The sequence below is a fragment of the Sparus aurata genome, chromosome 4 (assembly GCF_900880675.1).
Source record: "Sparus aurata chromosome 4, fSpaAur1.1, whole genome shotgun sequence".
NCBI classification, from domain to species: Eukaryota; Metazoa; Chordata; class Actinopteri; order Spariformes; family Sparidae; genus Sparus; species Sparus aurata.
In genome coordinates, this window is record NC_044190.1 from 27,650,643 (window position 1) to 27,678,036 (window position 27,394).

Below are 27,394 nucleotides of genomic sequence, written 5' to 3' on the forward strand. Positions count from 1 at the left end.
TGCAATAAACAATAGTAATAGTAAAAAATAAAATATGAAATATAATAAAAAGGTAAGAAATAGAAACAGACTAATGTACATTGTATATATGTAATATTTTACACTGTGAAGAGTGCAATTATAAGAAGTGTGGCAGTGTGTTGTTGTTAATAAATAATAAATATGTACCAAAAAAAATACCATACCAAAAACCATAAGCTAATTAACTTAATGACACGCTGGACACTTTGCCCATAGACTGGAACAGTGCAGGGCCATCATCTCTGAAATGCTTTGGAGCCGGGCTGTAATTATGATATGTAATGTGTGGGGAAAGTGGGGACACATCAGGACAGTGGCCACAGTTTAACGGCTGTATATAGGTAAAATAAATATCAAATGATTTTATTAAAGTCATTGTCTTGCAATGTTATGTTAAAGCCCTGTCAGAATGTTAGCTTGCTAGCCGACATTCCATGCATTAGATAGTCAACAGCCAATAGACTGAGCATATTCTACTTGCTAACTTTACCTAAAGTCCATTAAAAATTCCATCATTTGTTGAAGGGACACCTATTATTTTTAACACTGTACCAATTATAACACATAACTTCAGCCAGGACATGCATGTTAAGGTAATGCAATTCATTATTTTGTGCTGGAACTGTATCCTAATTGAGGAAACACATTTTTTGATTATCATTTTTTTTGCTAAAAAGTAATTGCATGAAAAGAAACATAGGTTTGGGGGTTTCTTTTTTTCTGGGGGGGACCACACCTGTTGGAAGATTTGGCTACAGTAATGTTGACTCCATGCTTTGAAGAAGCAAAAACAGATTATTTGGCAGAATCATGCAACTCAGTAATTAATGGCCATCACTGACATTCATCATTACATAGTCTTTAACTAAAATTAGACAGTTCTCACAACAGCATTAGTGGCAACAACTGTAACCACCTTTCTAAAAGGACATCTGACCACACGATAAATACAATATAAGCGAAGACGGAAGTACGGTACATAGAAGCTCTCGTATTTCCTGTAAACTTCCGTGATCAGGAGTCCCGCCTTTTTGTGAGAAGAACGCATGTCATTGGTTTATTGGAAAGGAAGGCGGGCTCCCATTGGCTGTCGACTGATGTCACTCGATTCTCTGCTGTCAAACCGTTACGAAAGTGTTGTAGCAGGCAGCATGTCCTCCAAGTCTGTGCTGTTTTTGTAGGTTATGTCATTCTAAGACCATTAAGCAAGACGGAACCATAGAGACATTTTCAGGAACCGACATCGTAATTCGACGTGGAGGAAGACGAACCTTCAGTACTTCTGTATAGGCTGCATGCATTTATGCCGTGTTACACACAGTTAACTTAAGCTTAGTCCTAGCAGTTAGCAGCTAGCTTAACCGAGGTTTGCTGGAGAACGTCTTATATGACACAACCTCTCCACCGGTAAGAATATCACAGTTACCAAATAGCCTTTAATATACCACTGTTTATGCATCTGTTGAGCAACCCCAGCTATTCTGTAACAATCTCATGTCAAAACCAGTGTTAAAAACCTGAGTCTGCTAGTCAGGACTGTATTGTTATCATGTTTCTGGAAGATAAAGGTTGACTGCAGGTAGTTAACAAAGCCCTGATATTACATGTGTCACAGTGTTGTATACTCTCCCTCTCTCTTTCTGTGTCTGCAGGTAAGTTTCCACTGGAAAAACAAACTCCCATCATCACAATGACAGATCAGGACGGAGAGGGGTGGGGAGGCTGTAGTATCCTTTAGAAAAGTCATGGCATTCAGCAGTAACCAACAACAATCTCGTCAGAATTAAATAATTGATAAGAGTTATATCAGAGAGTTATAATTCACATTAATACACCCGATTCAGATTCTTAGACACAAGGATACCCTGTGTCTGTCTTGTGGACTGCTAGCCAGACATTTTATAGACTTAATACACAAATCATTAATTAAACTCTCTTATAGTCACAATCAACCGTAATTGTCAATCAGTGCTCCTCTTGTTTGTGGCTTTTCAGTACTGTCGCAGTGGTACAGTAAGCCCTTAACTCAGCATGCACCCCGACCTGTCACCGCACCTCCACACAGATGAGTGTAATGACCTGATAAGTCAGCTGAAGAAGTGCCACGCAGAGGTACGACCCTCTCTCAGTTTTTCATACTGTTGCATTTTTAATAAAACATACAAATCCGAACAATCTAAGTCTTGTGTCGTGTTCCCTCTCAGCACAACGTCTTGAAATTCTTCGGCACGTGTAACGAAATGGACCGCGCCATGCGTCATTGCTTGAAGAAAGAGGTCTGTCAGTTATTTTTTTCCGGACTTTGTGGATAAGATACTAAAAGAGCTCTGCTTACTGACCTTTGATATATGTTTTTGATCGCTTTTTGTTTCCTTACCATTCAACAGAGGCTGGAAAAACGTGAGCGCAGTAAGCAGCATGCAAAAATGATGAAAACCAGACTGAAAGAAGGACCAAAGGAGGAGCTGTGAAGGACATTTCACCACAGCGTTGCCACTGGAACTGCGAGTTAAAAGCATTCAGATATTGGGACATTGAATTTTGCTTGACACTGTGTAACTGGCCTCTGCTGCTGTTTTATGTCAAGACAGAGGAAGGGTTTTAATGTCTGACACACTTTGGCCTTTTTATCACCTGCACAGACTCAAACTTGGAGCAGTACCAGGACATTTTAGGTCAACACAAAGAGAGAAGCATCTAGTACTTTGGATTAAAGGTTGCTGTTGGGGGATCATCATTCATTTTCCCCATGTTAGCAGTGCAGCTACAGCTCAATCAAAGAGATTAGTGAAGCTGGTAGCAGACAGAAACCTTTTATCAGATCATCATTTTAGTCCGCAGGACACCTCTGGAATATTCTGGTACCTGATTTATTCATTAAAATAGGGGGAGTCGATTTCTATCTGAGGAGACCCTGAACAGAATGACCAGCGGCTGTGTTACTCCATGTGTACACCCATGAACATACAATACTTTATAAACATAGTCATTATCGTTTGAAAGTTTGAGTGAGGAATCATATTGATTTGTTACGTGTTTGATTTCTTTCAAATAAAATTAAACTGACTGTTTATTTAAGGACCCATTCTTGCTTTGATGCAGTGTAAAACACACATCTGCACGTCTTGAAAAGACCTACAATCATTGAAATTTGTTTTGTCAAGAGGCCCTACAAGTAACTAAAAAGTCTCAAATTAAATTTACGAATGTCTTGTTTTCCTGTTTTCTCTGACCTGCCAAAGGCACTTATGTTAGTTTTGAAGTGTTTATGTGTCCCACTGTGGGCTGCTTGGAGATGTACATTTGTAAACTACAAGTGTGATTGTTGTGACGGTGGATTATGCACAAAAAGGGTTTTTATCCTAAAAAATTTGCATAAAAAGCACTGTCACTACTGCATAAATGGATAGAATGTTCATGTCTTTAAATAATGAGCAAGTCTTAACTGAACATTGAGTATACAAGTAAATAATTGTAGGCCGCATGGTCTGAACTGGATTTCATTCATACTTTTGCTCGTATGACATTTCAACAGGTATTTAATTGCAGTTCTATTTAGTATTAAAAAGGTTTTGAAGTGCCTCTGTGGAGAACAGACTCAAAATGAACCTTAGGTACCGCTAATTCTGTTAGCAGAGTGGGAAGAGGCACTGAGATGAGGCGCTCAAGAAACATGAGTCCTTCATAAAGAAATCCACAGTGGAGCAGCATTAAACAACTAACACAAATCATCCCCAGGGTTTTATATGCAACCAAGGGAGATGTGGAAGGTCTTATTTTCCCGTCATGATACAGTCTACTCATGTGTGGCTAGTAAAATAGTGAATACGTGTAAATTGATAAAACATTTTTGCATGGTGCCCCGTTAAAAAAAGTCTCAAATTAATCAGGTGACACCTGCAAAAGAAGATGTAAAGAACATCTTAGCTCCAATACCCAGTTATGAATGGTTTTGAGCTTTCAACTGTCGCACATGCTCTTCCTTCAGCCGGTAAAAGCGTCAACACGTGACCTAAAAGGGAACCTTTAGTCACATATTGGCAACTGGTCTTTGTCTGAGGATGGTCTCCGGTGTTGGATGTGGTTTTGCCTTCTTGATCTTTCTTTGGCCGACGACCTTGTGGTTACATGACTGATGGTTCACATTTAGGTCATGGGACGACACCTGAGCCGTCTCTACTTGCTGAGTGAACACTATGAGATGAGGGCTCAGAACCAGTTGTGAGTCGCCGCATACATTGGTTGTAGCAGGCCTGTGGTATCAATAAGGAGGACTCTCATTTCCTCACAACCTCTCCAGGAAATGCCAAGTACCTGAGTCCGAGTTGAAAGACAATGGCTGTGTTAAGGGACAAAGAGCTTTTGGTAAGGTGGGGCTGCCTGAATGGAAATATATCTATAAAAGCCTGGTTAGTAGTTTGAGGAATGTCCAAACAAAAGACACGTTGGGAAAGTACTGTTTCTTTATTTGAAGCAACTCTACCCATCACAACTTACGGATCAATCTCTGATATTTAAGGCACCCCAAGGTGTGCTTTGAAACAATGTGGGGAGGAATATTCATGAATGATGAAATACACTTACATGGTATTGTGCATGATGCTTTGATTATAAAGGACAGTATAAAACAGTCAGAAGCAGAGTCACTCATGATAAATGATGGACCAAATATGAGGTTTTTTTGTTTAGTTCTAACCGATTTACTCTAAATGTTATTATCAAGCACAATTCAAACACAAAGTCTGGATTTGGATAATATGCCTAAAAGAGAAACCAATAGTTTAAAGTAAAGAAAGGCATTTTCTATGTCAGGTGACGCACTGAAACGAATAAGACATATTTTACAAATTGAAATAAATAAATGAATAAATACATAAAGACCCCCGTCTTGAAAGGTCAGTTTGATTAACGCTCAGTGGATGTGATGGTTTGTGTATCACGCAGTTCCTTCTAGCCTCTTCTTGGGATCCCTTAGCCGAGCAAGAAGTGGAAATATGAACTTCGACAACAGATGGGGAAAAGAAGTTAATGTGGGGAACCCTTTTGTAAAAAATGAAAATAAATCACAAAAAAACTTTTGATTATTTAAGGTAAAGGAGTTTTTTGGGTCACAAACCTGCCAAAATGTCAATGAAAACTTAACAATTTAGATTTATGAGCTGTCTATTATTTATTTGACACATTGGGACAAAGGGATACATTTAAATGCACCATGATGCAACTACGATTACATTTTTCACTTTAAAGGTGCAGTATGTAGTTTTGGGGAGGAAACTCTAATCAGGAGAGAAAGAAGTTTATTGACTGATCTTTTTTCATTTAATGCCGAAAACAAACTAAATAAACAAACTCTCTTTGTTTTCCTGACCGAATAAACAAACAGATCTAATAGGACAACAGAGTGTCATACTGTCTCTGTGCGGCAGACCCGGCTGCCTTTCTAGCATAAAACAGTGTTCTGGGGACTGATTTTTTTCACTGAGAACAGCTTCTTTAGTCAGTCATAGCAATAATCTATATTTCTATGTTTGTATTATTACCTCAATAACATTGTAAATATTAAAATTCTGAGTTTGAATTTCTTCTCCAAAACTACACAGTGCTCCCTTAAGTTGTTGTTTTTTGTTAACTTTAGCGAAACGATGGTTCATCAAACCCTCTGTTATACCCTCATCGTCATCGATCTGCAATGGCAGGAAAAAACATCTTTAGACTAAGAAATCATATTGGAGCATGAACAAGAGTCTTATATATGCTTGAAATGGACAAATCGGAGATAAAATTAGGGTCAATTTTATCGATCGCCTGCACATCCTCGTAAAGCTCAGTTAAACACAATATTTATATATTAAACCATCTGACATGCGTTTGATAATTTACAACAAAATACTTCTGATAATGTCAAGCGAAAAAGGTGAACATTCAAGTCAAAATAGTGTTTACACCTTTTTGGTTTTTAAATCATATATGTAATAAATGATCTGCCTTCCTGACCCACTTTTATTTTTTTCTGGGATACTTTAGAAAAGGTGATTTTGGAGAGTCAGGGTGCTTCTGGAGTGAAAGGAGACCACATGGCACTGCACATCCAAACAGTTATCTCAAATAAATACAAAAATAAACTTCACCATTTTCTAACAATACTTACAATGTTGGTACAAAAACATACCCTGCAATACAAGGTACTCAGACAGGCAACACATTTATATGTACAGTATGTTACATGCAATTAGTCACACAAAACAGTCGACATATGTCTATATATTATTCTGTACTGCATGTGTACCACTGCAAAAAAAAAAAGACAAATATCTTCAGTTTTACAAAACAATTTTCACAGACCTACATTTCGGTTTTTTTTTCTTTTTTGGTAAAACAAAATAGATCCCTAAATATGATACACATCGCAATATATAAAAATTTTCTTGAACTCATAAATCCACACATGCAGATACGGACGAAAGTCGACTCCAGCTACACGACTGAAAACTGCATTTTTCACGATATTGATCACTGACAATTAGTGTAAGTCACAATGTGAGTACTTTTTGAGTGCTCCAAAATATACACAACTAAGAAAAACAACTGTCAGGTAATATCAGAATGATCATCTGAAAAAAAATAACAATCACACATTTCACACAATAACTGTGTGGAACTCATGTTTTACATATAAGTCACCGCAGTACTGTATGTCAAGGCTACTTATCTCAAACGAAGTAGGACACAATCCATTGCTAATCCTTCCGTGTGATATGTGCCCCCGATTCATTTAATCATCTGAAGCCATTTTGTGCTCAAGACAAAATGTCATTTGATTTAGAACAGACACATTTGTATACTCCAGTGTTCTCCATTGAAAAAAATAAAAATAAAAAACTTGAAAGAAAAATCCTGATCTTAATGACATTTGTGATTATGATAACAGTTAAATTAAACTCTTTCCGTATTTGTTTTGTCGCGCGTGACAGATGGATGCTGACAGTACGAGGGTGCCGTTTCATCTATTTGAACTTCTCATTAGCACATGAGCATCACTCTCAATTCCAGCTAACTGAAGTAAATTTTTGGTGATTATGGTAACGATGACAAAGCTATTAGAAAGCAGGATGTCTACCCTGTGTAATAAAGACTTTTACAGTATGAAAAATTAGTCGCATGGTGAAAAAATGACATAAATTCTCTTTGAATTCGCCCAAGTGTTTCATTATCTTATTATCTTTTTACGGTTACCCATAAGATGACACTGAATCTTATCCACTGACATGTACGAGCCCGTATGAGCGTTTGTGGCCATTTTTTCTTCTGTTCATGCAGAGAGGAAGGAATGTGCATGTAAGGAGCAACAAACCAGATCCTCATGCAAACTTTGGTTTACACTTCAACTCAACACAATGAGAAAGAAATCAAAGCATCTTACAATATAATCAGCAACTCTTTAACACACCTGAAATAAATATAAATGAATATATATTATTGTCAATTTTATATGTGCTATCAGACAGACATTGATTTCATACATCCTGATGATTTAAACAAATAAATCTTGCGTATGCACAGAAACGCTCCCTGTACCTCCCTGAAGAAACCTCCTTCAGTGTTGATTTAAGCAATGCACATTTGGCCCTTTGCGCTTTGACTCCTACAGAACAATCATCTGGACAGTTATGGGTCCAGTAAAAAAAAAAAAATGAAAAAAAAAAAAAAAAGCTGCTTCACAAAAAAAGATCATGAAGGAACTGTAGACATTCGAGCAAATAGAACTCCTGCGAATCCCCTCCGCTGATGGATGGAAGCAAAGCAACTTTTCCTTCAGTTCGGATGTCCCGTTGTGGATAACCCTTCGATCACTTCTCATACGACTTGTTGTGCAGGTAGCTGAAGAGCGCCTCGAGTCCTTTGGTTGAACACCAAAGCTGCTTCAGCATCTGGCACTCTTTCTCATTGACCTCCTCCAGGACTGACATGAGGATACTCCTCACCAGGCATTTGGATTCTTCTAAAACCTTTTTTTTAAACAAACACACACACACAGAGGAAGAAGAGAGAGGGTCATTTGGTTATAATCAACGAGAACACTCTGCCCGCTGGGTTGTCTGGATCAGGACCTACCACTGCATTGCACGACGCCATTTCCTTCACGCGCAGCATCACTTCCTGATTAAATGTGGTCGGCCAGAAGACCTGCGACACCAGACCTCGACTGCACGCCTCTTGTGCTGTGAGCTTTCTTCCACAGAACAGCATCTCATTGGCCTGCCATCGGGGACAGAAAGTATGCGGAGGGGATTACAAAGTGTTTTCAAGATGTAATGCAATCCACTTAAGGTAAACGCGGGGTTAACAGGTGGTGCTGAGTTCAAGACCACCAGGAACTTCTGACCTCCTATTAGAAACATTTAAATGGAACACTACTCGAAGTTGGAATTCCATCTTGTAAACCCGGAGCAAATCTATCTACCCCGACTTGATGAGATAGCACAACAACAAAACACAACAATGGCAGCACCCATGGGAAGGAGGTAGGATGCATTTGTAGACAACAATATGAATATTAGGCTAGTGAATGAAATATTTAGATATGTTTCCAAGTTATTTCCCCAAACTCATTTATTTATGTATTTTCCTTTTGCATCCCTCATGAGTCAAGATTAAATACATTAATTTTCAATATTATTTTTTGGTGTATTTAATGGCATGTTAATTTATTTATTGGTTTATTTAATGGCATGTTAATTTATTTATTGAGTCATTTATTTATTTAAATTTTTGGCAGTTTCAGTCCTCCATACTTTTTAAGGGTTCAGTCATGTATACACCTGCCAAAGAGACATCCTTTTGTTACAATCAGCCATATTTTTTGTATCACTTTTGCCGTCATGCATCAGGAAGACTCGAAGGTCGGAAGTTGGAAATTTCAACTTGATTTAAATGACTCCGACAGCAACAGTGCAAAAAGGAACAGAACAGTGCAAAAATTAGGTCAAGTGCAATCAGCCAAAATCCTGCGACTTACCAGAGCTACGCCGAGGATCTGGGGGAAGGTATATGAGGAGCATCCGGAGGGTGTGAGGTGAAGGGCTGCGCATGGAGTTTGGAACCAGGCCCTCTCACTGGCCCACACCACATCACACAGGGGCAGGATGGAGGCTCCTAAGCCCAAAGCGGGACCGTTTATTGCCACCACGATGGGTTTCTTGAAGCGGATGAATGCCAACACAAAGTCCCTAAAGGGGGTCACAGAACAATCACTACCAACTCTATCAAGTCTAACGACAAGTGAATCAGTGTTTATAGGGGTCAGGTTTCTCATTACCGCACGGCATCTGCAATCCGGCTGCTTTCTTTTCGGCGGTCAGTGGACAGACGCCCTATCAGGTACGACGGCTCCAGGCCACTGCAGAAGACAGTCCCCACAGAGCTGAGCAATAATAATTTGCTGTCATCAGCAGCTGCATTACCCAGAGCTCGACACACTTCCTTCATAATCTGGAGAGGGGAAAGGGAGAAGAGTGTATAATTTTCTTCACTCATCTGACACATAAAAGATAAGATATCCATATTCAGTCTTTAGAGGATGGCTCAAAAAATTTTGGCAGACAGACAGGCCTAAGAAATAATGACACGGGCAATGCCAGAACGCTATTTTAAATTCCTACAATGCTGACAGCTTCTGGAAATGTGCCTTTACAATGGTGTTACTCATCTAGTGTAACTAGACACCATGTGACCAATGTATTTTCAATGGGCTACAGGTTTCCAGGAGCCAGTTTTATAGGTGCTGGTGTTCAAGTTAAGCTGGTCCAGTGATTTTATTTGCCTTTTTAATAAAAATACTAAACAGATTGTTGAAGAAATATTAAAGGAGAAATGATAACACGCACCTTTGGTCTCTTGTACCTAAAAGTATGACTTTCTTTCAGTTGTTTTATTCTTGTTTCAATATATCCTTTTTTACCATGACATCAACACACTACAAATGTAGCGAATAACCATCTTCTTAAAATAGACGAGCACATTTAAATGGAAGCCACAATCCAACAAAACGAGCACAAGATAACAGTGTTGTCAAAAATATAGATTTACAGATGAACATATCAATTCAGAATATGTGAAACGGCTTGAAGATAATAAGTGCAGCGCATCTGCAACTGACTTAGGTTGACAAAAAAAACAAAAAACAGCAGGAGTTCTCTTTATCAATACTTTGTCTTGGAGGCAAATGAGCAAGGAAAGGCAAAGGATACAAGCATGGATTTAACACAAGGTGCTTACACAGCAAATATAGCCAAGCACATGGAGGAGTGGCACGTTGACCTCTGTAGAGAATTGTGACAGCATCACAGAAGTATTAAAGATGACCCAGTAAACCGTTGTTGATAAGTGTCATGTCTTGTTTGTTGGCCCAACAGCCATCTGTAAATCTGAAAGCTAAACTAATCCCTCAGAGCTGTCAGGCCTGAGGAATCTAAGACAGCTTCAGAGCTTCAGTTTACAGGAAAAATTAACTGAAATGCTGCCGTGCTTTCTTATATTCATTCATTTTCTTATCTTCATCAAAATCTAGAATTTTACACCTACAAATGTTGTGTCAGTTTTTCCTTGCAATTGATATTCTTAAATGTATCAAAATTAGAAATTCCAGTCATATGTCGACACTACTAGATAAGCAGTATCACACAACATGAAGGGATTATAAAAGAGTTTATGTCGAAAAAAGTTACGATATCTGTATCATTTCTTGATCCTCAGCATAATGCATTGATGCACTGATTGAAAGCACAATGCATTTAATAATTTCAATTGTAAATGATACTCAATGGCTTTTTATTTAAGATCCAGAACTGTTTTCTGTTGACTAAATGTCAGTTAGCTCAAGTTTTAACCTCATTATCATGTCACACAATGAGTGATTCTGCCCCTTTTTTGGTCACTGCACGCTTCCCAGAGACAGCAAAAGAAAAATGTCTGTAAATGTTTGGTTGGTTTAGTCTAAAGATATTGCAGTGTGATTTTCTTCCTAGCTAGTTAACGCTTTCTGAGCAGTGGCAGGCTGCAGGTGAGATGTCCACGTGACAACTTGCTGGGCGGCCTGCCTGACACCGGCAGCTGACTTTACTCTATGTCGACAGCAGCTTCTCCTCCTGCCTGTGAAGTGTGAAACCAACGGCTTCTAGATGAAACATAATGTCTCAGATATGTTTATCTCCTAATTAATTCAAAGTACGTAACTGAAAGAAATGATGAGAAATCAATCAGTGGTCAGCGTTGAGTTAAGTACACCTGTAGTATGCTACCTCAACAATTGGGACCGATGTAGCAGTGTGTGTGTGAAAAGAGACACGTTTAAATTCTCAGTTAATATCAGTGGTTCATCGTTCGGCATCAACAGACAGGGTTTGGCCTTTTGTCAGACAGCCGGACTGATAAGAAGTCGTCTGGAAAACCCAAACACCCCCATGGCACATCACTGTCGGCAGTCGCTCTGCACAATTTTTAATCAGATTATCACCCCTGACCCACATTAACCATTCACCCTCAAAGTGAACTTAATTCTCTGTCTCACCAAGCACATAATCTGTCCTCAGTTTCAACTGGATGTGGCGTTGTGTGAATGTGTCTGTGTGTGGACTGTGAGTGACGTGATTCTGAAAAAAGGTGAATTCAAAATCCTGCGCAGATAGATGAGGCAGACATGAGGCCAGATGCTGGTTCCAGTCCGTGAAACAGGGAGGAGGAATGGAGCAGTCAAAGTGACATTCGTGAGCCGCGAGCAGAGGCCTCGAGGACATTTGTCGACAAACAAAAGGTGCAATCTACGACAATAAGACTTGTAACAGCATGCATCAGCTCCCTCGAATTGAATTTGCTACCTCAAGGGGTTTTTGTAAGTCAATCGATCAATTGTTTTATGTCCTATGAGTCTGTTTTTTGTGTTATTCTGGAGGACAGATTTTGATTTCTCCAAACAGAAATAGCCTTTTTACTGCCACCTCATTCACTGCTTTCAACAGAACAGGCTGCGGGGAGTTATTTTGCATCTTCGCAGGTGTGCCGGGCATCTATAAAGTACAATGCAGTGCATTGGGAGATGTTTAATATAAAGTGGTGTACGTGCCGTGGAGATATCGTGGGCTGCAGACACAGTTCAGCTGTCTCGCGGTGCTCTACCAACATCCTAAAAGTCAATTTTCTGAGAATCTAACAGGCCTTCTCCGCAGACGTCATCTTCTCATGTCACGGTAGAAAAAACACAGATGTAAAGAATAAAAGTAATGAAGGCTGAATTCTATTTAGCTGCTTCAATTTCAGAGTCCTGATATTATGCATGTTGACACGCTGTCACAGTCCCATGGCTTGCACATGCTAGATCTACAGCCCTGGTACGTAGTTTCAACTGTTCACATCAGCCTTCAACCTCACTCAACCACACGCACAGGTATTTCTTAAAACAAAACCTTTTCTCTGTGTTTTGGCCTTTTGCTGTGAACTTCAACGCTGTTCAAAGTCATCGAAGACTGAGCTTTTGGAAAACAGGGTGAAAGTAATCAGAAACTCTGCTTTCAGTGTTTGCGTCTAGATGGGCAGAAAATGAGATAGTTGGAAATGATGATGCAGACGCACGCGTTTTTTTGTTTCCTAATTGGGTCTTATCATTGTTTGTAGCATTAGCGGCAAATGTGAACTGAGATTATGTGTTACGAGATTGGAGTATATGAGTTTGAATGTTGAGGGAATGGATACTGTGTTATGTATATTGATTATATTTAGAAAGAAAGAAACAGACTTATATAGAATGATGGTATAGAGAAAGAAAAACAGCCTCTTATAATGCTTTGTACTTTTTTTATTAGCATTATCCAGGAGGACTCTGTGAGTCGACTTGTTCATTCATGTTCTGTAGCTAAGAAACTACCTACAGATGTTACAGGTTATACAGTATGTGTTCTCGTATGTGCTGTCTGACTTCTGTACGCTTTTGTATATATCGCAAAAGTTTCTCATTACTGTTATATTCTACATTTGATAGGTAACAAGTACTGTTTTTGTGTGTTTTTCTAATGTTGTTTATTCGTTTTTATCACATGTACAGCCCAACGAGGATGCTCTTGACCTGACTGAACACCGCCATTGTTAATGTTGCCACACCTGTGCTTTTCCTATAATGATAAGTCAAACTGTCTCCAGTGAAAAGGCCTATTATGACACTTTCCTCCCTCCTAATTGAAGCTTTATTAAAAGCAGGTGTGCAGCAATAATGTCTACAGTATTTACATACAAATACGCCACAGATGCCTGATGAGAGTGATCAAAATCTGGGCAAACGGCCAAATGGATTCAGATCATGTCCCCATGAAGGAAAAAAGTCAAACGCATCTTTGTTTACTCATATATCATAATATAATTTCTGGATTATGTAGTGGGTGTGCTGCTTGTAAAGGTGATACAAACGCGGGATGTTCCAATATACCTGAATAGCAGAACACAGATGCAGAGAGCTCCTGCGTGTCGGGCCAAAGACGTGACAGAGAGAGTACCAGTTAACAACTCGGGGTGCTCTCTCACTGAAAGCGAGCGTTGAGTGCTCGGATGAAAAATTTGCACGGGGATATTTTGGATGATTTTCCCAGTGAAAGCCATTCAGTGGGCACATCCGCAGACTCTCTTGTTCCTGTAGCTTCAAAAGACTGAGACAGAGAAGGAGCTATCAGAGCTGTTTGATAAGCCCACAGCTTACGGGCTTACTGTCACACATGAAAGTACACACACACACACACACACACGTACATACACTTGTACACACACACACAAACGTGCACGTTCAGTTTAGGCCACTTCAGTGCCTGTGAAGTGCAGGCTGCCGCGCACACGAGGCTGTATCAAAGCCAGAACCGCCCTCTGTGGCAGATCTGAGACGCATCCTACAGCCCGAGGAGAAGACAATCCTGTTTGCTTTGATTTATGAGGCAGAGGTGGAAGATTGTGATACATGGGCGTTATCTCTTGCTAAACACACTATTCTACTAGACTTCTCAGGTATCAGCAAAAAAAACAAACAGAAAAACATTCAAAACTCTATGTCCATCTATTTCAAATGTGTCCAAAGTTACATCTCACAGCAGATCAAGATTGTGAAAATGGTTGAAAACGTTAATAAACTATAATTTTCTTCATGATATCCTCAGTTAGTATGACAGCAAACGTCTAAATTACAAATGTAGACCTGAGTGCCACATGGTCTGCAGCTTTTTACTATTTATCAAATTTTTTCTGGATAGTTCCCAAAAACATATTTCATTTTTGACAAAAAAATGTGAAAACAACATTCATTCATCGTATCCTTGCAAAATTACACAGAATGTTACAAAATGTCACAATAGTCATCACAAAGTGCAGATGGGGACAGGCTTTACCGAGACATGAAAGCCAGTTACCGAATACGACTGGGGGAAGTTTAAGCGGAGCAGCTTGTTGTTGATTGAACCAATCACAGGCTGGTACTCTCCTGCAGGCAGTCCAATTTCGCAAGTGGATCACCGCCGTGCAGGAAGCTACAGCATCAGAGAGCCATTAAAACTGCATTCAGTGCTGCCGACAGACACGTCCCAGCATTATTAAACTGCTTTTCACAACTTTAATTGAGGATGGCTTGTGTAAAGCAGTTCATAAGTCTACACATAACAAAGACTGCTCCGAAATACGCAATGTATCTTGTTACATCTGATGTCAAAATCACAGGCTTTGATAAAACCTGCACATCCCTGTCCATCACTGTGACAGATCAGTATGAATGACAGTGCAACTCCTGATTCAAGATGTAGAAAGATGTTGACTTTATGTGGTGAATTTGAATGACATGTAGTTAGCAGGTGATCAACAAATTGCTGAGGAGACTGAGAGAAAACATGTCAAAAGCCAGCAAACACAGCTTGACACAGATTATGCACCCCAAAAGCCTGCAGAGAAGACTCAGCTGGTGTATTATCAAATGTAATCAGAAGAGCTCCTAAAAATAGCAAAGATGTTGTTTAGTGAATCAGCAATTTATTGATCATTTACTAAAACTTTTTGGTCTAAAAGTCATCAAGTGATATCATCTGGGTTTTTAAGTCACCACGAAACGCTGTCATTTCATTCTAAGAGCTGATTTTGTATCAAAGTGTCTGAATAAAACTGTAAAAGTCACCTCTATTCTCTGGGTTTCCTTTGTAACATTGGTGATGGTGATGTCTTTAGGTCTATATTGCAGAAAATACAAGGAGATAAATCATAGTTCTGCGGCTTCCATTCACACGGATTGAGAAAGTCAGTCCTAACCCTTGAGGTGGCAACATCATAAATCAGTTACTTAAAAAAGAAGCGTATTGGATACATCAACTCTTTGGAGCCACACGGACAAAATGAGACATCAGACTTAATTCCATGTTTGTTTTGTCTAACCTACACTGTCTGTGCAAGTGATGTGTGTAGGTAAAAATTGAGCCACTGAAACACTCCTGGCACAGACCCTTGACCTCTCCTCCCTCATCAAATAGGTATATTTACAGTATGATCTCCATTAGTAGTCCCAACTGGTTCGGAGGGCCAGCTCTGTCCTGGACTGTTGCTGGATTCCTAGAGGTGGTGGGTGAGAGGAGGACGTTAGCCAAGCTGACGTCAGTCATGGACAGCACCTCTCACCCTCTGCACCAGGCTGTGGACGTCTTGAGCAATTCAGTCAGCAGCAGACTTTTACAGCCACGGTGTGCGAAGGAGCACTACTGCAGATCATTCATCCCCACAATCACTTTTAACTCACTTGTTTTTTGTAAATATTTTATTTTTTTCTATTTATATTCTCTTGAACTTTATGCGTATTTGTCTGATTCTTTTTCGTGTACTTGTTGCATCTTGAGCTGTTGTAACAAGTAGGATAATTTTCTAATCTAATATCTAATATATCATGCATTTTGTATAATAACCTCTTTCTACTATTTTTTTTCAACATTTTTCTACCTACTAAATTGTATTTTATACAATAATAGGATATTTATGTACCCTAATATTTGAGATACTTTGAGGTACTTTGAGATACTTTATTATGTTTCATTGTTTTTTAAACAATTTATGTACATATTTGATGACATTGTATAAATTCTGTCAATTGTTAGGGAGTGAACTGCATTTCAATTGGTTTGATATGTAATTTATGATGAAATGCATACACTTCATACTGATGTACATTGATGATATTTTATGGAATTGTATATTCTTTATCTGTTTTTTGGATCTCATAATATTTTGTAACATGTCTGCATTTTGCCAATTGTTGCTGATTCTTTGATGTGCATTTGTACAGAGGAATGTAAAGAAACCAGTGTTGGCAATTCAGCACAGAACGAAACTGATAAAGCAACATGGAAACTGTACAGTTCACTCCTTGTTAATGAAATAATGTCGGTAAAGTCCTGGTGTGCCCATGAATATTGATTGTTTTTATCAACCTTGATATCTATATTTTAGGGATTACTTAGACTGACACATTGAGATTTTTGATAAACAATCAACAGTAATGTGGATATAACGAGTAAGTGGGTAAAGAATCAGGAGAATTACATACATTTACTGTAATACAGCCTTTAAAAACCAGGACAAGACAACATGTATGCCATATCCCAACATAATACATATCCAAATTCTGATAAGATGTATAGTCTCATATCATGATAAATGTAAAGATACACAAACAACATTTCCATAACTAAGACATAATTACAATAGTATTTGATCAGTGGGCTCTCGTGTCTTCACATCATCAAAACTTGATGTTAACGATCACTACGCCATCTGCTAAACAGCCTGTTTTGAACCACAAGATCTGACACGACCTCGACATAACAGGAAAGCCTCAACTACGCAGTCTCTCGCAGAGACATCAGTGTTGTCTCTACAATGCATGTGGTGGAAATCACTGGATATCTGGCCATCTCTGGGGTCTCTGGTTCTCTTGAAGAATAATTACACAATGCTCTCCTCTATGAACTTGCTGCATAATTTCCTAACTACTTCCTCCAACTGACATTTTGCAGATGGCATAACGCTGGATTAATGTACCCCTAATTGTTCTACTTGTGGAGACCTTGCCTGGCAGGAGGCAGTTTTGAGGAAAACTTTCCATCAGTACCTAGGACAGAGCCGAGAGCTACTTCCTAAACTTTTTTGCAGAGTATAGATGTTATCTTTCAGCAATGCCCTTTGTAAGATCCATGTAGCTAAACATATTAATACGTGGCAGCTGTCAAATAAAACCACAGTTTTCTTAAGATTGTCTCCTGAAAAGCTCCCCTGGAGCAGCCCGGGAATTGTTGCACAGCTCTGGGTCCTCTCTACGGCAGTTAATGAGGAAACTTTTCTAATTTATTTGCCCCCAAACAGAGCTCCATTTTAACTGGGATACAATCAAAAATGTATATAATCAAATGGTCTTGATACATCGATACAAACCTGAGAAACATGAGGGAACAATGGACATGCACAAATGAAAATAAGTGTATGGAACAGTGTGTACATTCTCATTCTCACCTCTGGCGTCAGAGCGTTGTTGTCTGTCGTTTGGCTGGACAGCAGGACGTGCGTGAAGCCTTCCTCCTTCCTGACCACGATGTCTCGGAATCGACAGTTGCTCTCATTCTGCCGCACGTTGTACCTGAGCCGCTTGTCAAACACGTAGCCTTTCTCCTCAGCCAGCTTCCGCTTTACTGAGCTGTGGAAATGCATTTTGCCGTTGGCCAGCGGGGAGCCTGACACGGAGGGGGGATGACAAAACAGTTCGATATGACTTCTGAGATCGAAGACATTAGACACCCACTGGTAAAATAATTAAAACACCTCCATGACAGAGCCAGTGTCTACAATATTAGTAAAAACTTTGTTAACACCAGTTTTATTGCTGAGATCTGGGGATGCAGCGACACTGCTCGTAAAAAAGAATTCCACAGATCATTAAGAAGGATCTATTGCCTTGAAAAGAGATGTTCACTGGGAACATTCTGGGAAAAACATTTAAACACTGACCTTCATTTTCTCTTCAGCAAGTGAAATTATTATCCAAACCACTGGTTTAGATAATGTAGTTGAACTGAAGACTTTATGATCGTTCTGTGACGGGGTAACTTGTTTTCCTCGGAGACTGGCTTTTGATACTAATGTATTTACAGCTTGACTTGACTTGGTATACAATATGTTTGCATATCTGGTCACTGAACGCATCCCCTTGGCATAGCATTGGCTCTGCAACATTGTGAGCTAGCTTTCTTACCTACCATACAATGGTATAAGTTTTTCTGCATGTACTGTTTATCTGAGGTGCACAGGTTCCTCAATAAAGTGAATTTTCTCTTCAACAAATCTAACTCTTTTATTTTCCATGAGTGCCTTTTTAGATCCTGGTTACCATTTTCTAGAAGTGGTACAAATACTTTGTTGCTGCACTTTCTACTCCTTACATTCTCAAACAGGCTTGCTTTAGTTTTAATGCATTAAAGGAGAATTATCGATTATCAATTATACATGCAGCTCTTCCAATCCAAAATGCCAGTGTTTGACATCCTGGGAATGCGACAGTCCACAATCTTTCTGGTGCATTTACAAACCTTGACAAATCCTACTGATTTTACCTTTAAGTCTGATACTCTTTAAATGATAATATTGTGAAATGAGGTTGGCTTTGCACAGAAGTGGTCCATATAAATGTCCTTCAGAAAAATGCTGAATTTCTTAATTATTTTCCATGACATTTGGTTTTGTGTGGACACTTACAAGCACGTCACTCCCTGACAGTTTTTTCTCTGCATGACATCTGAGCCGTCACCGCAGGATTCACTGAATTTTAGCTTTTCCTGATTGCATTAATATCCAAGACTCGAAAACCACACACACAGCTGAATTTTCACATCACACTGGGAAAGTAGTCAACAATACTTTCAATCATTTTCAGCGGTTTTTCAATTCATTTGAAGAAACCTTGACTTATGGGGGCATTGCAATTTCTGGAGGACTAACATTAATCCACAAACTGTACTGATTCACCTACGTTGACAAAAAGGTTTCCGTGAACACCGTGTAACACAATCTCAGCAGTGCACTTTCATTAGCTGAACGGATGAAAGACGAAAAAACCACAAGTTAAGCGATGCATGAGTCCTTTATCTTTGATCTAGTGATGCAGCGGCAGGAAACACCGACGCACCAATGGGTCAGACATTACTCAGGAACTGAGTACTAATGCACCATTTTTCTCACCACAGCAAGTAGTATAGTGATTGTTTGAACATTACAAAAGATGGGTCTGATCTTTCAAAACAAAACAAAAAAACCCTTTTGCTCTCAGTAGAGACTGTGGAAAAGCCCTCAATGAGATCCTCAGTGTGTGCTTTTAACCATGAGTGATTTCAAGATTAATAATGCAGTGAGGCAGAAGAACCAGCCAGTGGTCATAGTGGTCATTTGTAAAGTGCTTTACAAATTAAATATATTATTATTATCATTATTATAGATACAGCAAGCTGATTGTGCTGGCTACTATAACAACACATTTAGGTACTAGTAATTTAGGCTGAAGACAAGAAAATTGGTATTAAGTAGTTAAATCACTTATAAGATTAAATCATTTCTTAAATGCAGACTCAACAAAACATGTTAAATTGGGGTCAATCCCTCCAACAAATAGAATCATCTGCAGTTTAACTTGGCCATACAAAATCTTATCAACACGGATTTTCAAATTATGAGTCCGTGTCAATTCAATTCAACAGAGGAAGACCATACAAAGAGTCCTGCCTCCTTATATTGGGCTTACTAATGGTCAAACTGCTTCAAAATGCCCCAGAGAGCTGATGACACGATGCTATAAATTTCTGGACAATCAACACATGCTGTTTGCGACTGGTGCGTTACCGTTACCAAGCTGATTGTCATGGAGATATTTGCAGCCTCTTTTTCTCATTCCAAAAATTAACTGGAAGACTTTCTTTCATGCCATCCCTGGTTTCAATTTGGTCATATGCTCAAAAACGCCGTGACAAACGAACCTGATGGGAATGTGTCACTTTTAATATATGTAGAAAATTGTAGGTCTGTTTCCTTTTATTTATCCTTCTATTTTTCAAAAAAACAGAAAAACATTCCACATATATGTTTCATGAGCCAGTCGCACAGTAAGGGAAGCACGGACCAAGAGTTGCAAGCAAAATCCTGCACACAGTTACTTGCAATGCTTTCCATATGAGACCTTCATCAGGTTTGTATGGCCTCGTGTGCTCATTTTGTCACCAGTGCACAGTCAGAGATACACCGCTGCCAGAGTAGCATGCTAACGGGCAGAGCTGAGGGTGCCAGGTGAGGTGAGCGGGGTAGTGTTTTGAGGATTAGGAGATTAGGATCCATAATAACTCCTACACTGGTTAGGTTGGTGGACCTAATGTGCTCACTTAGAGCCACTCTCAGATGAGGTCTTATAATCGCTAATGAAGTTGCAGTGCTTTGAAATGAGTGAAAACAGACGATAACCTATGGCACTCTTATGGAAATGTTCTGCTTGTGAGTTCACATTGTGGTCTGCTGACCTTGAATTTGTGATGTGGCCTAACTGTAACCATCTGTTAAATACATTCGGTAACATGACTGAAGTATGTGGGAGATGAGCAGTAACACAAAGTGAAACCAACAAACACGGAGAGAGCGCAACAACCACATAACATTCACATGAATATGCACATATAATGCATACTAAAGGCAACAGAGGACAAAAATGCCTTTAACAGGTGTTATGGACAGTAGGAATGGTCAAACTCATACTAATTCTACCTTTGATCTATATATTTGGTAAAAAAAACCCAAAAATAACCCCATTCTGGTCGAGATATTCTCATCCAAAAGCCAGGACGCCTTTTCAAAACTGATGTAATGATTAACTATCGTGGTGCAGCCCTGGACTGTGACCCACGAGTGAAATTCAAAGGTGTTATCAGCTGCTGCTGTAATAAAGAACCACAGTACAAGTAGTGTGTCAGCAGAAGTCACTGCGGTGTAAAAGTGAGCCTATACTGTATTTATCTTTAGAAGTAATGCAGTCTGTCGTATAACGGTGCCAGCAGAACCGCCTCCAGATTAATGCAGGGAAGACCAAAGAGCTCGTCTACACCAGTAAACGTCCAGGGAATGAACACTGAGATAGTGAACTCTTACAAGTACCTGTGTGTTCACCTGAACAATAAACTGGACTGGACAGACAACACAAATGCACTTTACAGGAAAGGTCAAAGGAGACCCTACCAGCTGAGGAGACTCAGGTCCTTTGGAGTACAGGGGGCACTACTGAGGACCTTTTTTGACTCTGTTGTAGCATCAGCCATTTTCAATGGAGTGGTTTCCTGGGGCAGCAGCATCACCACTGCTGACAAGAAGAGACTAGACAAACTGATCAAGAAGGCCAGCTCTGTCTTAGGATGCCGCCTCGACACAGTGCAGGTGGTGCAAGAAAGGAGGGCGATAGCTAAGCTATTATCCCTGATGGAGAACAGCTCCCACCCTATGCAGGACACTGGAGAGCTCCTTCAGTGACACTGATACTTCTGCTGTCCACTGACCAAAAATCATTCATTTGAGGACAACAATGTTCACATCTTGGCCAGAGAAGACAGATGGTCTGAAAAACAAGTAAAAGAATCCAACTATGTCAAACTGGAATGGCCGTCTTTGAACAGAGGAGGTGGCCTTCCACATTACTTATCACCCACCTACAATACAGCACTGACAACAAGTGGCCCTAATGACTCTGAAACTCAGAGTTCACACGTGACCTTAAAAGCTCTGCAAGGACACTCCCACACAGAGTTTAAAAGCCTGCAACTCCCTTCCAGTTAATTACATCTGAAGAAGCCTCTTGGATGATCTTCAAGTCCAATTACCTACAACATAGCACTTAGAATTACTATGACCTGGATGACTGAAAACCTTGATCAACATACTGTTTTTTATCTATACTTTTTATATATTTTTAACTTATTTATTTCTATCTTAATTGATGCTCTGTATTTTTTGCTATCCCCCTTTGATGCTGTAATATTAGACATTTTCCTGTTGTTGGACTAACAAAGGATTATTTTATTTTATAATTATCATCACTGTAACCTAACAAAAAATATTTTTAATACAAGATAATAGTATGCAATGTACAATGAATCAGTATATATAGTTTGTAGCTGCCTGGTAAGTTATGAACATTATATCACCTGTTTTATTCATAAACCTGTAGAAAAGTCCACTCTCCCAGTACATTTGCCATTAGAACGGAACCAATGCATCTGCATGGCTGATATCAGCTTGATTTGGCTTATAGGATATATCAGTACGACAGCCAAAATGTAACAAGACATTGCAGCACAGACAGGCCAAAGATATATTTGAGGGGGAAACAGTGTCACCAGTACATAGATTATTCATCAGGCGGCACCAACCTGTCGATCATACTGAAGTGCAATTTTGTTCCACTGAAACTAAGTGAAGAGAGCACTGAACAACTTTATCTCATAACTGTCCTCAAATGTCCCACTCAGTTTTCAGACATCCTATAATAATGTTTGTTATTGTAATTGATTTATTTAAAAAAAAAAAAAAAAAACAACTGGTATACTGGTTTCCTTTGCATATTCTAAGACAAACATTTTTCTGGCCCAGAACCCAGGAATTCAGGTGTCACTATGGCTCTCTGTATTGTTATCAGTTTTTTAAATATCACCTTACAATATCAACATCTGTCTGAAAATCAGCAATTTCTTAACATCTTACCTAGTTCAGTGATGAATTGCTGTCCAGTGGTATCCTTGTCTCCTAGTTCTCCATCCACCCTGTCCAAAGGCAGTCTATGTGACCTCGGTGTTGTCCTGTACACGAGAGGCTCCATATCTCCATTTTGGAGTCCATTATGAGGAACCCTCACTGGAGGAACAAAGTGAGGGTCCCCCGGTGGAGGAGCCTTGTACGTCATGGCTTTATTGATTCCTAAAGCGTGTTTCCCAGGCGCTACACCCACCTTCCTTTGCTTCTGAGCATGACCCGATCCTCCACTTCCAATCCCTAGAACAGTTCCTACTCTAACGCCAACAGCTGGACCACAAGTCCTTTTCTTCTTTCTGGCCTCAGACCGAGCTCTGGCGTTTTCAGCACCAGATGGGTGGCTGGTGACGCGGGGCTCTTGGCGGCTTTTTGCAGCTTTGGGACGTTTATGTGAGTGCAGGGTCAAGCTGTTGAACTGGTCAATAAATTCCTCGCAGTGCAGTAGATGGTGCTCTGGCTCCCATGTGTCCTCCTTACTTCCATAACCTTTCCACCTTATTAGGTACTCCCACTTACCCTTCTTGTTCCGCCTTTTGTCCACAATCCGCTCCACCTGAAGGCAGCACATAGAGGGAAAGAGGCAATTAGAAAGTATTTGAATCATTAAAATCAATGTAAAATACACATTTAGCAGGACTTTACTCCAAAAACAAAGAAAGCTGAGCCCTATGAAAGTGTGCAGCCCCCTTGTGGATGTACTGCATTGTCTAATGCATACATAGCTCCATTATGGGTCCGGCAGCAAGTGCAGTTCATAATTACATATGGTCCATAATGACGAGATATACTGAATTAAAACCACAAAGTTGACTCGAATGGACTTTCTGCCCATGAGGGTGCCCTTCTAGTGCCCTTTTTTGCATGCATTTTCAGTTATTTATATATAAAATGATATATGATAAGTGTTGATTTACGTTTTGAGATGTTGCCAGGGAGTGTCAAATCTTAAAAAAAGGTACATTTTGTGACATATGCCGAGTTTAAGATAGGGGCTAATTCCCTGCAGAAGACAGATAAGAGTCCAGAGAGGAGCTGAGATGAGCTGCAGGCTGCTATCATGAACAAGCCTTAAACATCAGCTTCTAGGTCAAACCTATACTATAAAAGCATGTGCATTTCACTGCTATAGTAGGCCAGCCAAGGCCACAACACAAGACACTTAAGAAAAGCTCCGTGAATAAATCCAGTGTAAAAAGTGACACTATCCTACACAGTCCTATCCTAAAGCTAGTACTAAGGAATGAAATAAGAAATGACAGGAGACAATGAACCTGTAGTCTCCAGTTCAATGGAAGAAAAAAGCCATTATAGTACAAGTGTTGTCATACTCTATATTGTGTCTGTCTTTCTCATCTGCCATCATATTTAGTGAAAATGATAGGTTATTCAGTGCATTCAGAAAGTAATGAGACCCCTTCACCTCTTTCACATTTTGTTTGTGTTGCAGCCTTATGCTAAAATCATTTCAATAAAATGTTCTCCTCATCAATCTTGCGTAATCCCCTTGCATGTTTTTTAAAAAAGGAAAAACTGAAATATCACATTGACATAAGTATTCAGACCATTTACTGAGCACTTGGTTGAAGCACCTTTGGTAGCGATTTCAGCATTGAGTCTTCTTGGGTATGACGAGACAAGGGCATTTTCTGCCATTCTTCTCTGCAGATCCCCTCAAGCTCTGTTAGGTTAGATGGGGACCATCGGTCAACAGACATTTTCAGGTTTCTCCAGAGATGTTTGATTGGGTTCAGGGCTCTGGCTGAGCCACTCAAGGACATTCCCAGCGTTGTCCCTAAGCCACTCTTGCCTTGTCTTGGCTGTGTGCTTAGGGTCACTGTCCCGTTGGAAGGTGAACCATCGGCCCAGTCTGAGGTCCTCAGCACTCTTGACCAGGTTTTCAATAAGGACATGTCTGTACTTTGCTCCATTCAGTTTTCCCTCAACCCTGACCAGTCACCCAGTACCTGCCACTGATAAACACCCCCAAAGCATGATGCTGCCACCACCATGCAGCAGAAAATGTTTTTGTAGCCTTCCTCAGATTTGTGCCTCAACACAACACAGCACTTATGTAGACAGGTGTGTGCCTTTCAAAATCATGTCCGATCAACTGAATAAACCACAGGTGGAAGGTCAAGGTGGTGAAACAGCCTAAAGCTGATCAAGAGAAAAAGAACATTTCTGAGCTAAATTTCGAGTGTCATAGCAAAGGGTCTAAATACGTATGTCAATGTAATTTCAGTATTTCGTTTTGAATTAACTTGTAAAAATGTCTAATATTCTGGCTCTGATTTGTCATTATGGTGTATTTAGTGCAGATTGATGAGGGGAGAATTAACTTAAATGATTTTAGCATTAGGCTGCAACATAACAAAAATATGATAGAGCAGCTAAAATATTCCATCATTTGCCCAAAAAGAATAACTGATAGTGTCGCCTACCATTTTCACACAATGTGACTAATCACTCAAATAATAAGAGTGTGAATCACTTTGCAATTCAATTTGATTGCATTCAACTTGATTTGCAATTCAGGAGGTGCTGCTAGGACTCAAGCTGAATCGTCTGGGCTGTAAGCTGCTCTGGTGACATCTCTTTTAAAAAAAAAAAAAACGAGTACATTGGCAGAAAAACTTCAAGGACAGTTTATACCATTCAAATAGTTGGTTTTCATTCGTCTTTACCATACGCTATATTGTGATAGCTGATCCTTGAGTCCAAATTTAAGGAAATTCTCTCGAGGGATTCCAGAGATATATACTGTATCTGAGGTCACAGTGACCTTGAATTTGGATCACCAAAATCGGTCCATCATTGATTCACAGTTGGTGTTTGTGACATTCCCTCAGGGTGTCCCTGAGATTCCACATTTTACAAGAATGGGACAACTGGACCGACAACCCAAAACATAATGCCTCTGGCCATTCAGAGGCATCAAAATATGACTGAAACCTTCCTAATGATAACAGCAAGGGGGAGGGGAAGAAACCAGGAGGCCTCAATTAATTTGTTTTATTTTAACCCAATGACAACAAGCTTCACACACAGCCAGACACATCATCTCATCACGTATAATATATAACACACAGGACATGTCATACATACACCATCATTAAACATTGACATAAAATAAAGTTCGTATTACTGGCTGACATAAGGAGTACAGTTATGCGGCCAAACACATGACACGCTATAAAAATCACACTTACAACATCCTCAGGCATCATATAAGGATCTTCTAATTTCACAGCGGTTATTCTGGAGACAAATGCTGAATGCAGATATTCGGTCTTTAAGACTTTAAGAAATTTTAGTAGGAGTATGTTAAACAATACTCACAAAACATTTAGAAGTAGCATTGAATATGTTCTGAAGGTTTCATAAGAGGCTTCAGTGCAGCTGTGGTAGTAAGTGCTCATCAAGTTCTCAGATGTGCTGCGCACATTAAGAGGAGTAAACAGCCTTTGAAGGGCGAGCCGCAGGGGTGTCACAGAAATGAACAGGCGATTAGGTTGCTTACAGTCTCACACAATGTCACACTTAACGCCATTGCAGAAAGCGACACGGACAGAGAGGAGAGGAGAAGGGAAGAAATATCGTGAGGTAAACTTGTGTACACAGACTGGAGAGGTTCAGAAAGTATGAGCTGGCAGACACAGTGAGGGCAATAGTCTCTTCTAACATCAACCAGTAACGGTACTGTGTTCATCACATGCTGTGTATAAATCCTGACAAACCATCAGTACAAATGTTGACATGAGGAACAAACAGTAAGACTACGTTTACATGAAGCTGTCTAGTTTTTCAAATGTTTTCAGGGCATTTTTATGGAGACCTCTGCCTACGTAAAGACCGTCTGTAGCCCCCACTTCTACCCACACAGCCCATCGCACCCCACTCCACTCAGCAGGCATCTGAACCACAGATTAATTGTAGATTCGTACCATCATATTATGAAATGCAGTTTTACTGCCACTGTTACTTTATAAAGTCATGACTTCCATGACAGTAGTGATGACAGTGGCTTTCAATGTTGACGGGCTACTACTTGGCCATGTAACCAATCAGATGGTGCTATTGGGGACATCAGAGCCAAGGGAGCACATTTTAAAATTAATTTAGCACTTTGATTTTTTTGTTCTGATCTAAAAAATGACTCGGACCTTGACTCAAACTGTGATAGAATCCAAACTGTGTCTTTTGTGAGCCACACTCCGAATCACCTTCACCTGCTTTGCAGTTGGCAAACAACAGTACTATGAATAACAGCTAATATCAGGTAAGTGGGACATAAAACACAATATTTTGCCTATAATTTATAAATAAAGCTGTCTTAAAAAGGTAAATTTAATTCAGCTGCTAGTTAAAAGCCAGGGGCTGCCAGTTTAAAAGCAAGCCATCAGGTGCTATTGGATCAAAGATCCACAAATAACAACAGTTTGTAAAATGTCTTGATGGTGCTGATCAATTGGCCAGACGGATTAAAAATAAAAAAATA

At 39.7% G+C, this 27,394-nt stretch overlaps 2 protein-coding genes across 3 annotated transcripts in view; one reads left to right on the top strand and one right to left on the bottom strand.

Annotated features, from left to right (window-relative positions):
- Positions 1-1,125: 1,125 nt before the first annotated feature.
- cmc2 (C-x(9)-C motif containing 2) lies at positions 1,126-3,503 on the top strand. Of its 2 annotated transcripts, XM_030415089.1 has the most exons (5): positions 1,126-1,428; positions 1,674-1,748; positions 2,063-2,133; positions 2,226-2,297; positions 2,409-3,503. In XM_030415089.1, exons 2-5 carry the CDS (start codon positions 1,712-1,714, stop codon positions 2,490-2,492), a joined length of 264 nt encoding a protein of 87 aa, XP_030270949.1. In that variant the 5' UTR covers positions 1,126-1,428; positions 1,674-1,711; the 3' UTR covers positions 2,493-3,503. The 2 variants fall into 2 exon arrangements, with proteins under 2 accessions (XP_030270949.1, XP_030270950.1); XM_030415090.1 differs by lacking the exon at positions 1,674-1,748 and having other exon boundaries at positions 2,017-2,133.
- A 963-nt stretch (positions 3,504-4,466) lies between these two features.
- Positions 4,467-27,394, bottom strand: part of LOC115580577 (chromodomain Y-like protein 2) — a 34,446-nt gene continuing 11,518 nt past the window's right edge. The window contains exons 2-7 of the mRNA XM_030415088.1: positions 22,849-23,449; positions 17,584-17,801; positions 9,338-9,510; positions 9,038-9,248; positions 8,134-8,277; positions 4,467-8,027 (exon numbers count right to left, since the gene is read on the bottom strand). Coding sequence (XP_030270948.1) covers positions 7,869-8,027; positions 8,134-8,277; positions 9,038-9,248; positions 9,338-9,510; positions 17,584-17,801; positions 22,849-23,449 — 1,506 coding nt within the window. The 3' untranslated portion in view covers positions 4,467-7,868. The remainder of the gene's footprint in view (positions 8,028-8,133; positions 8,278-9,037; positions 9,249-9,337; positions 9,511-17,583; positions 17,802-22,848; positions 23,450-27,394) is intronic.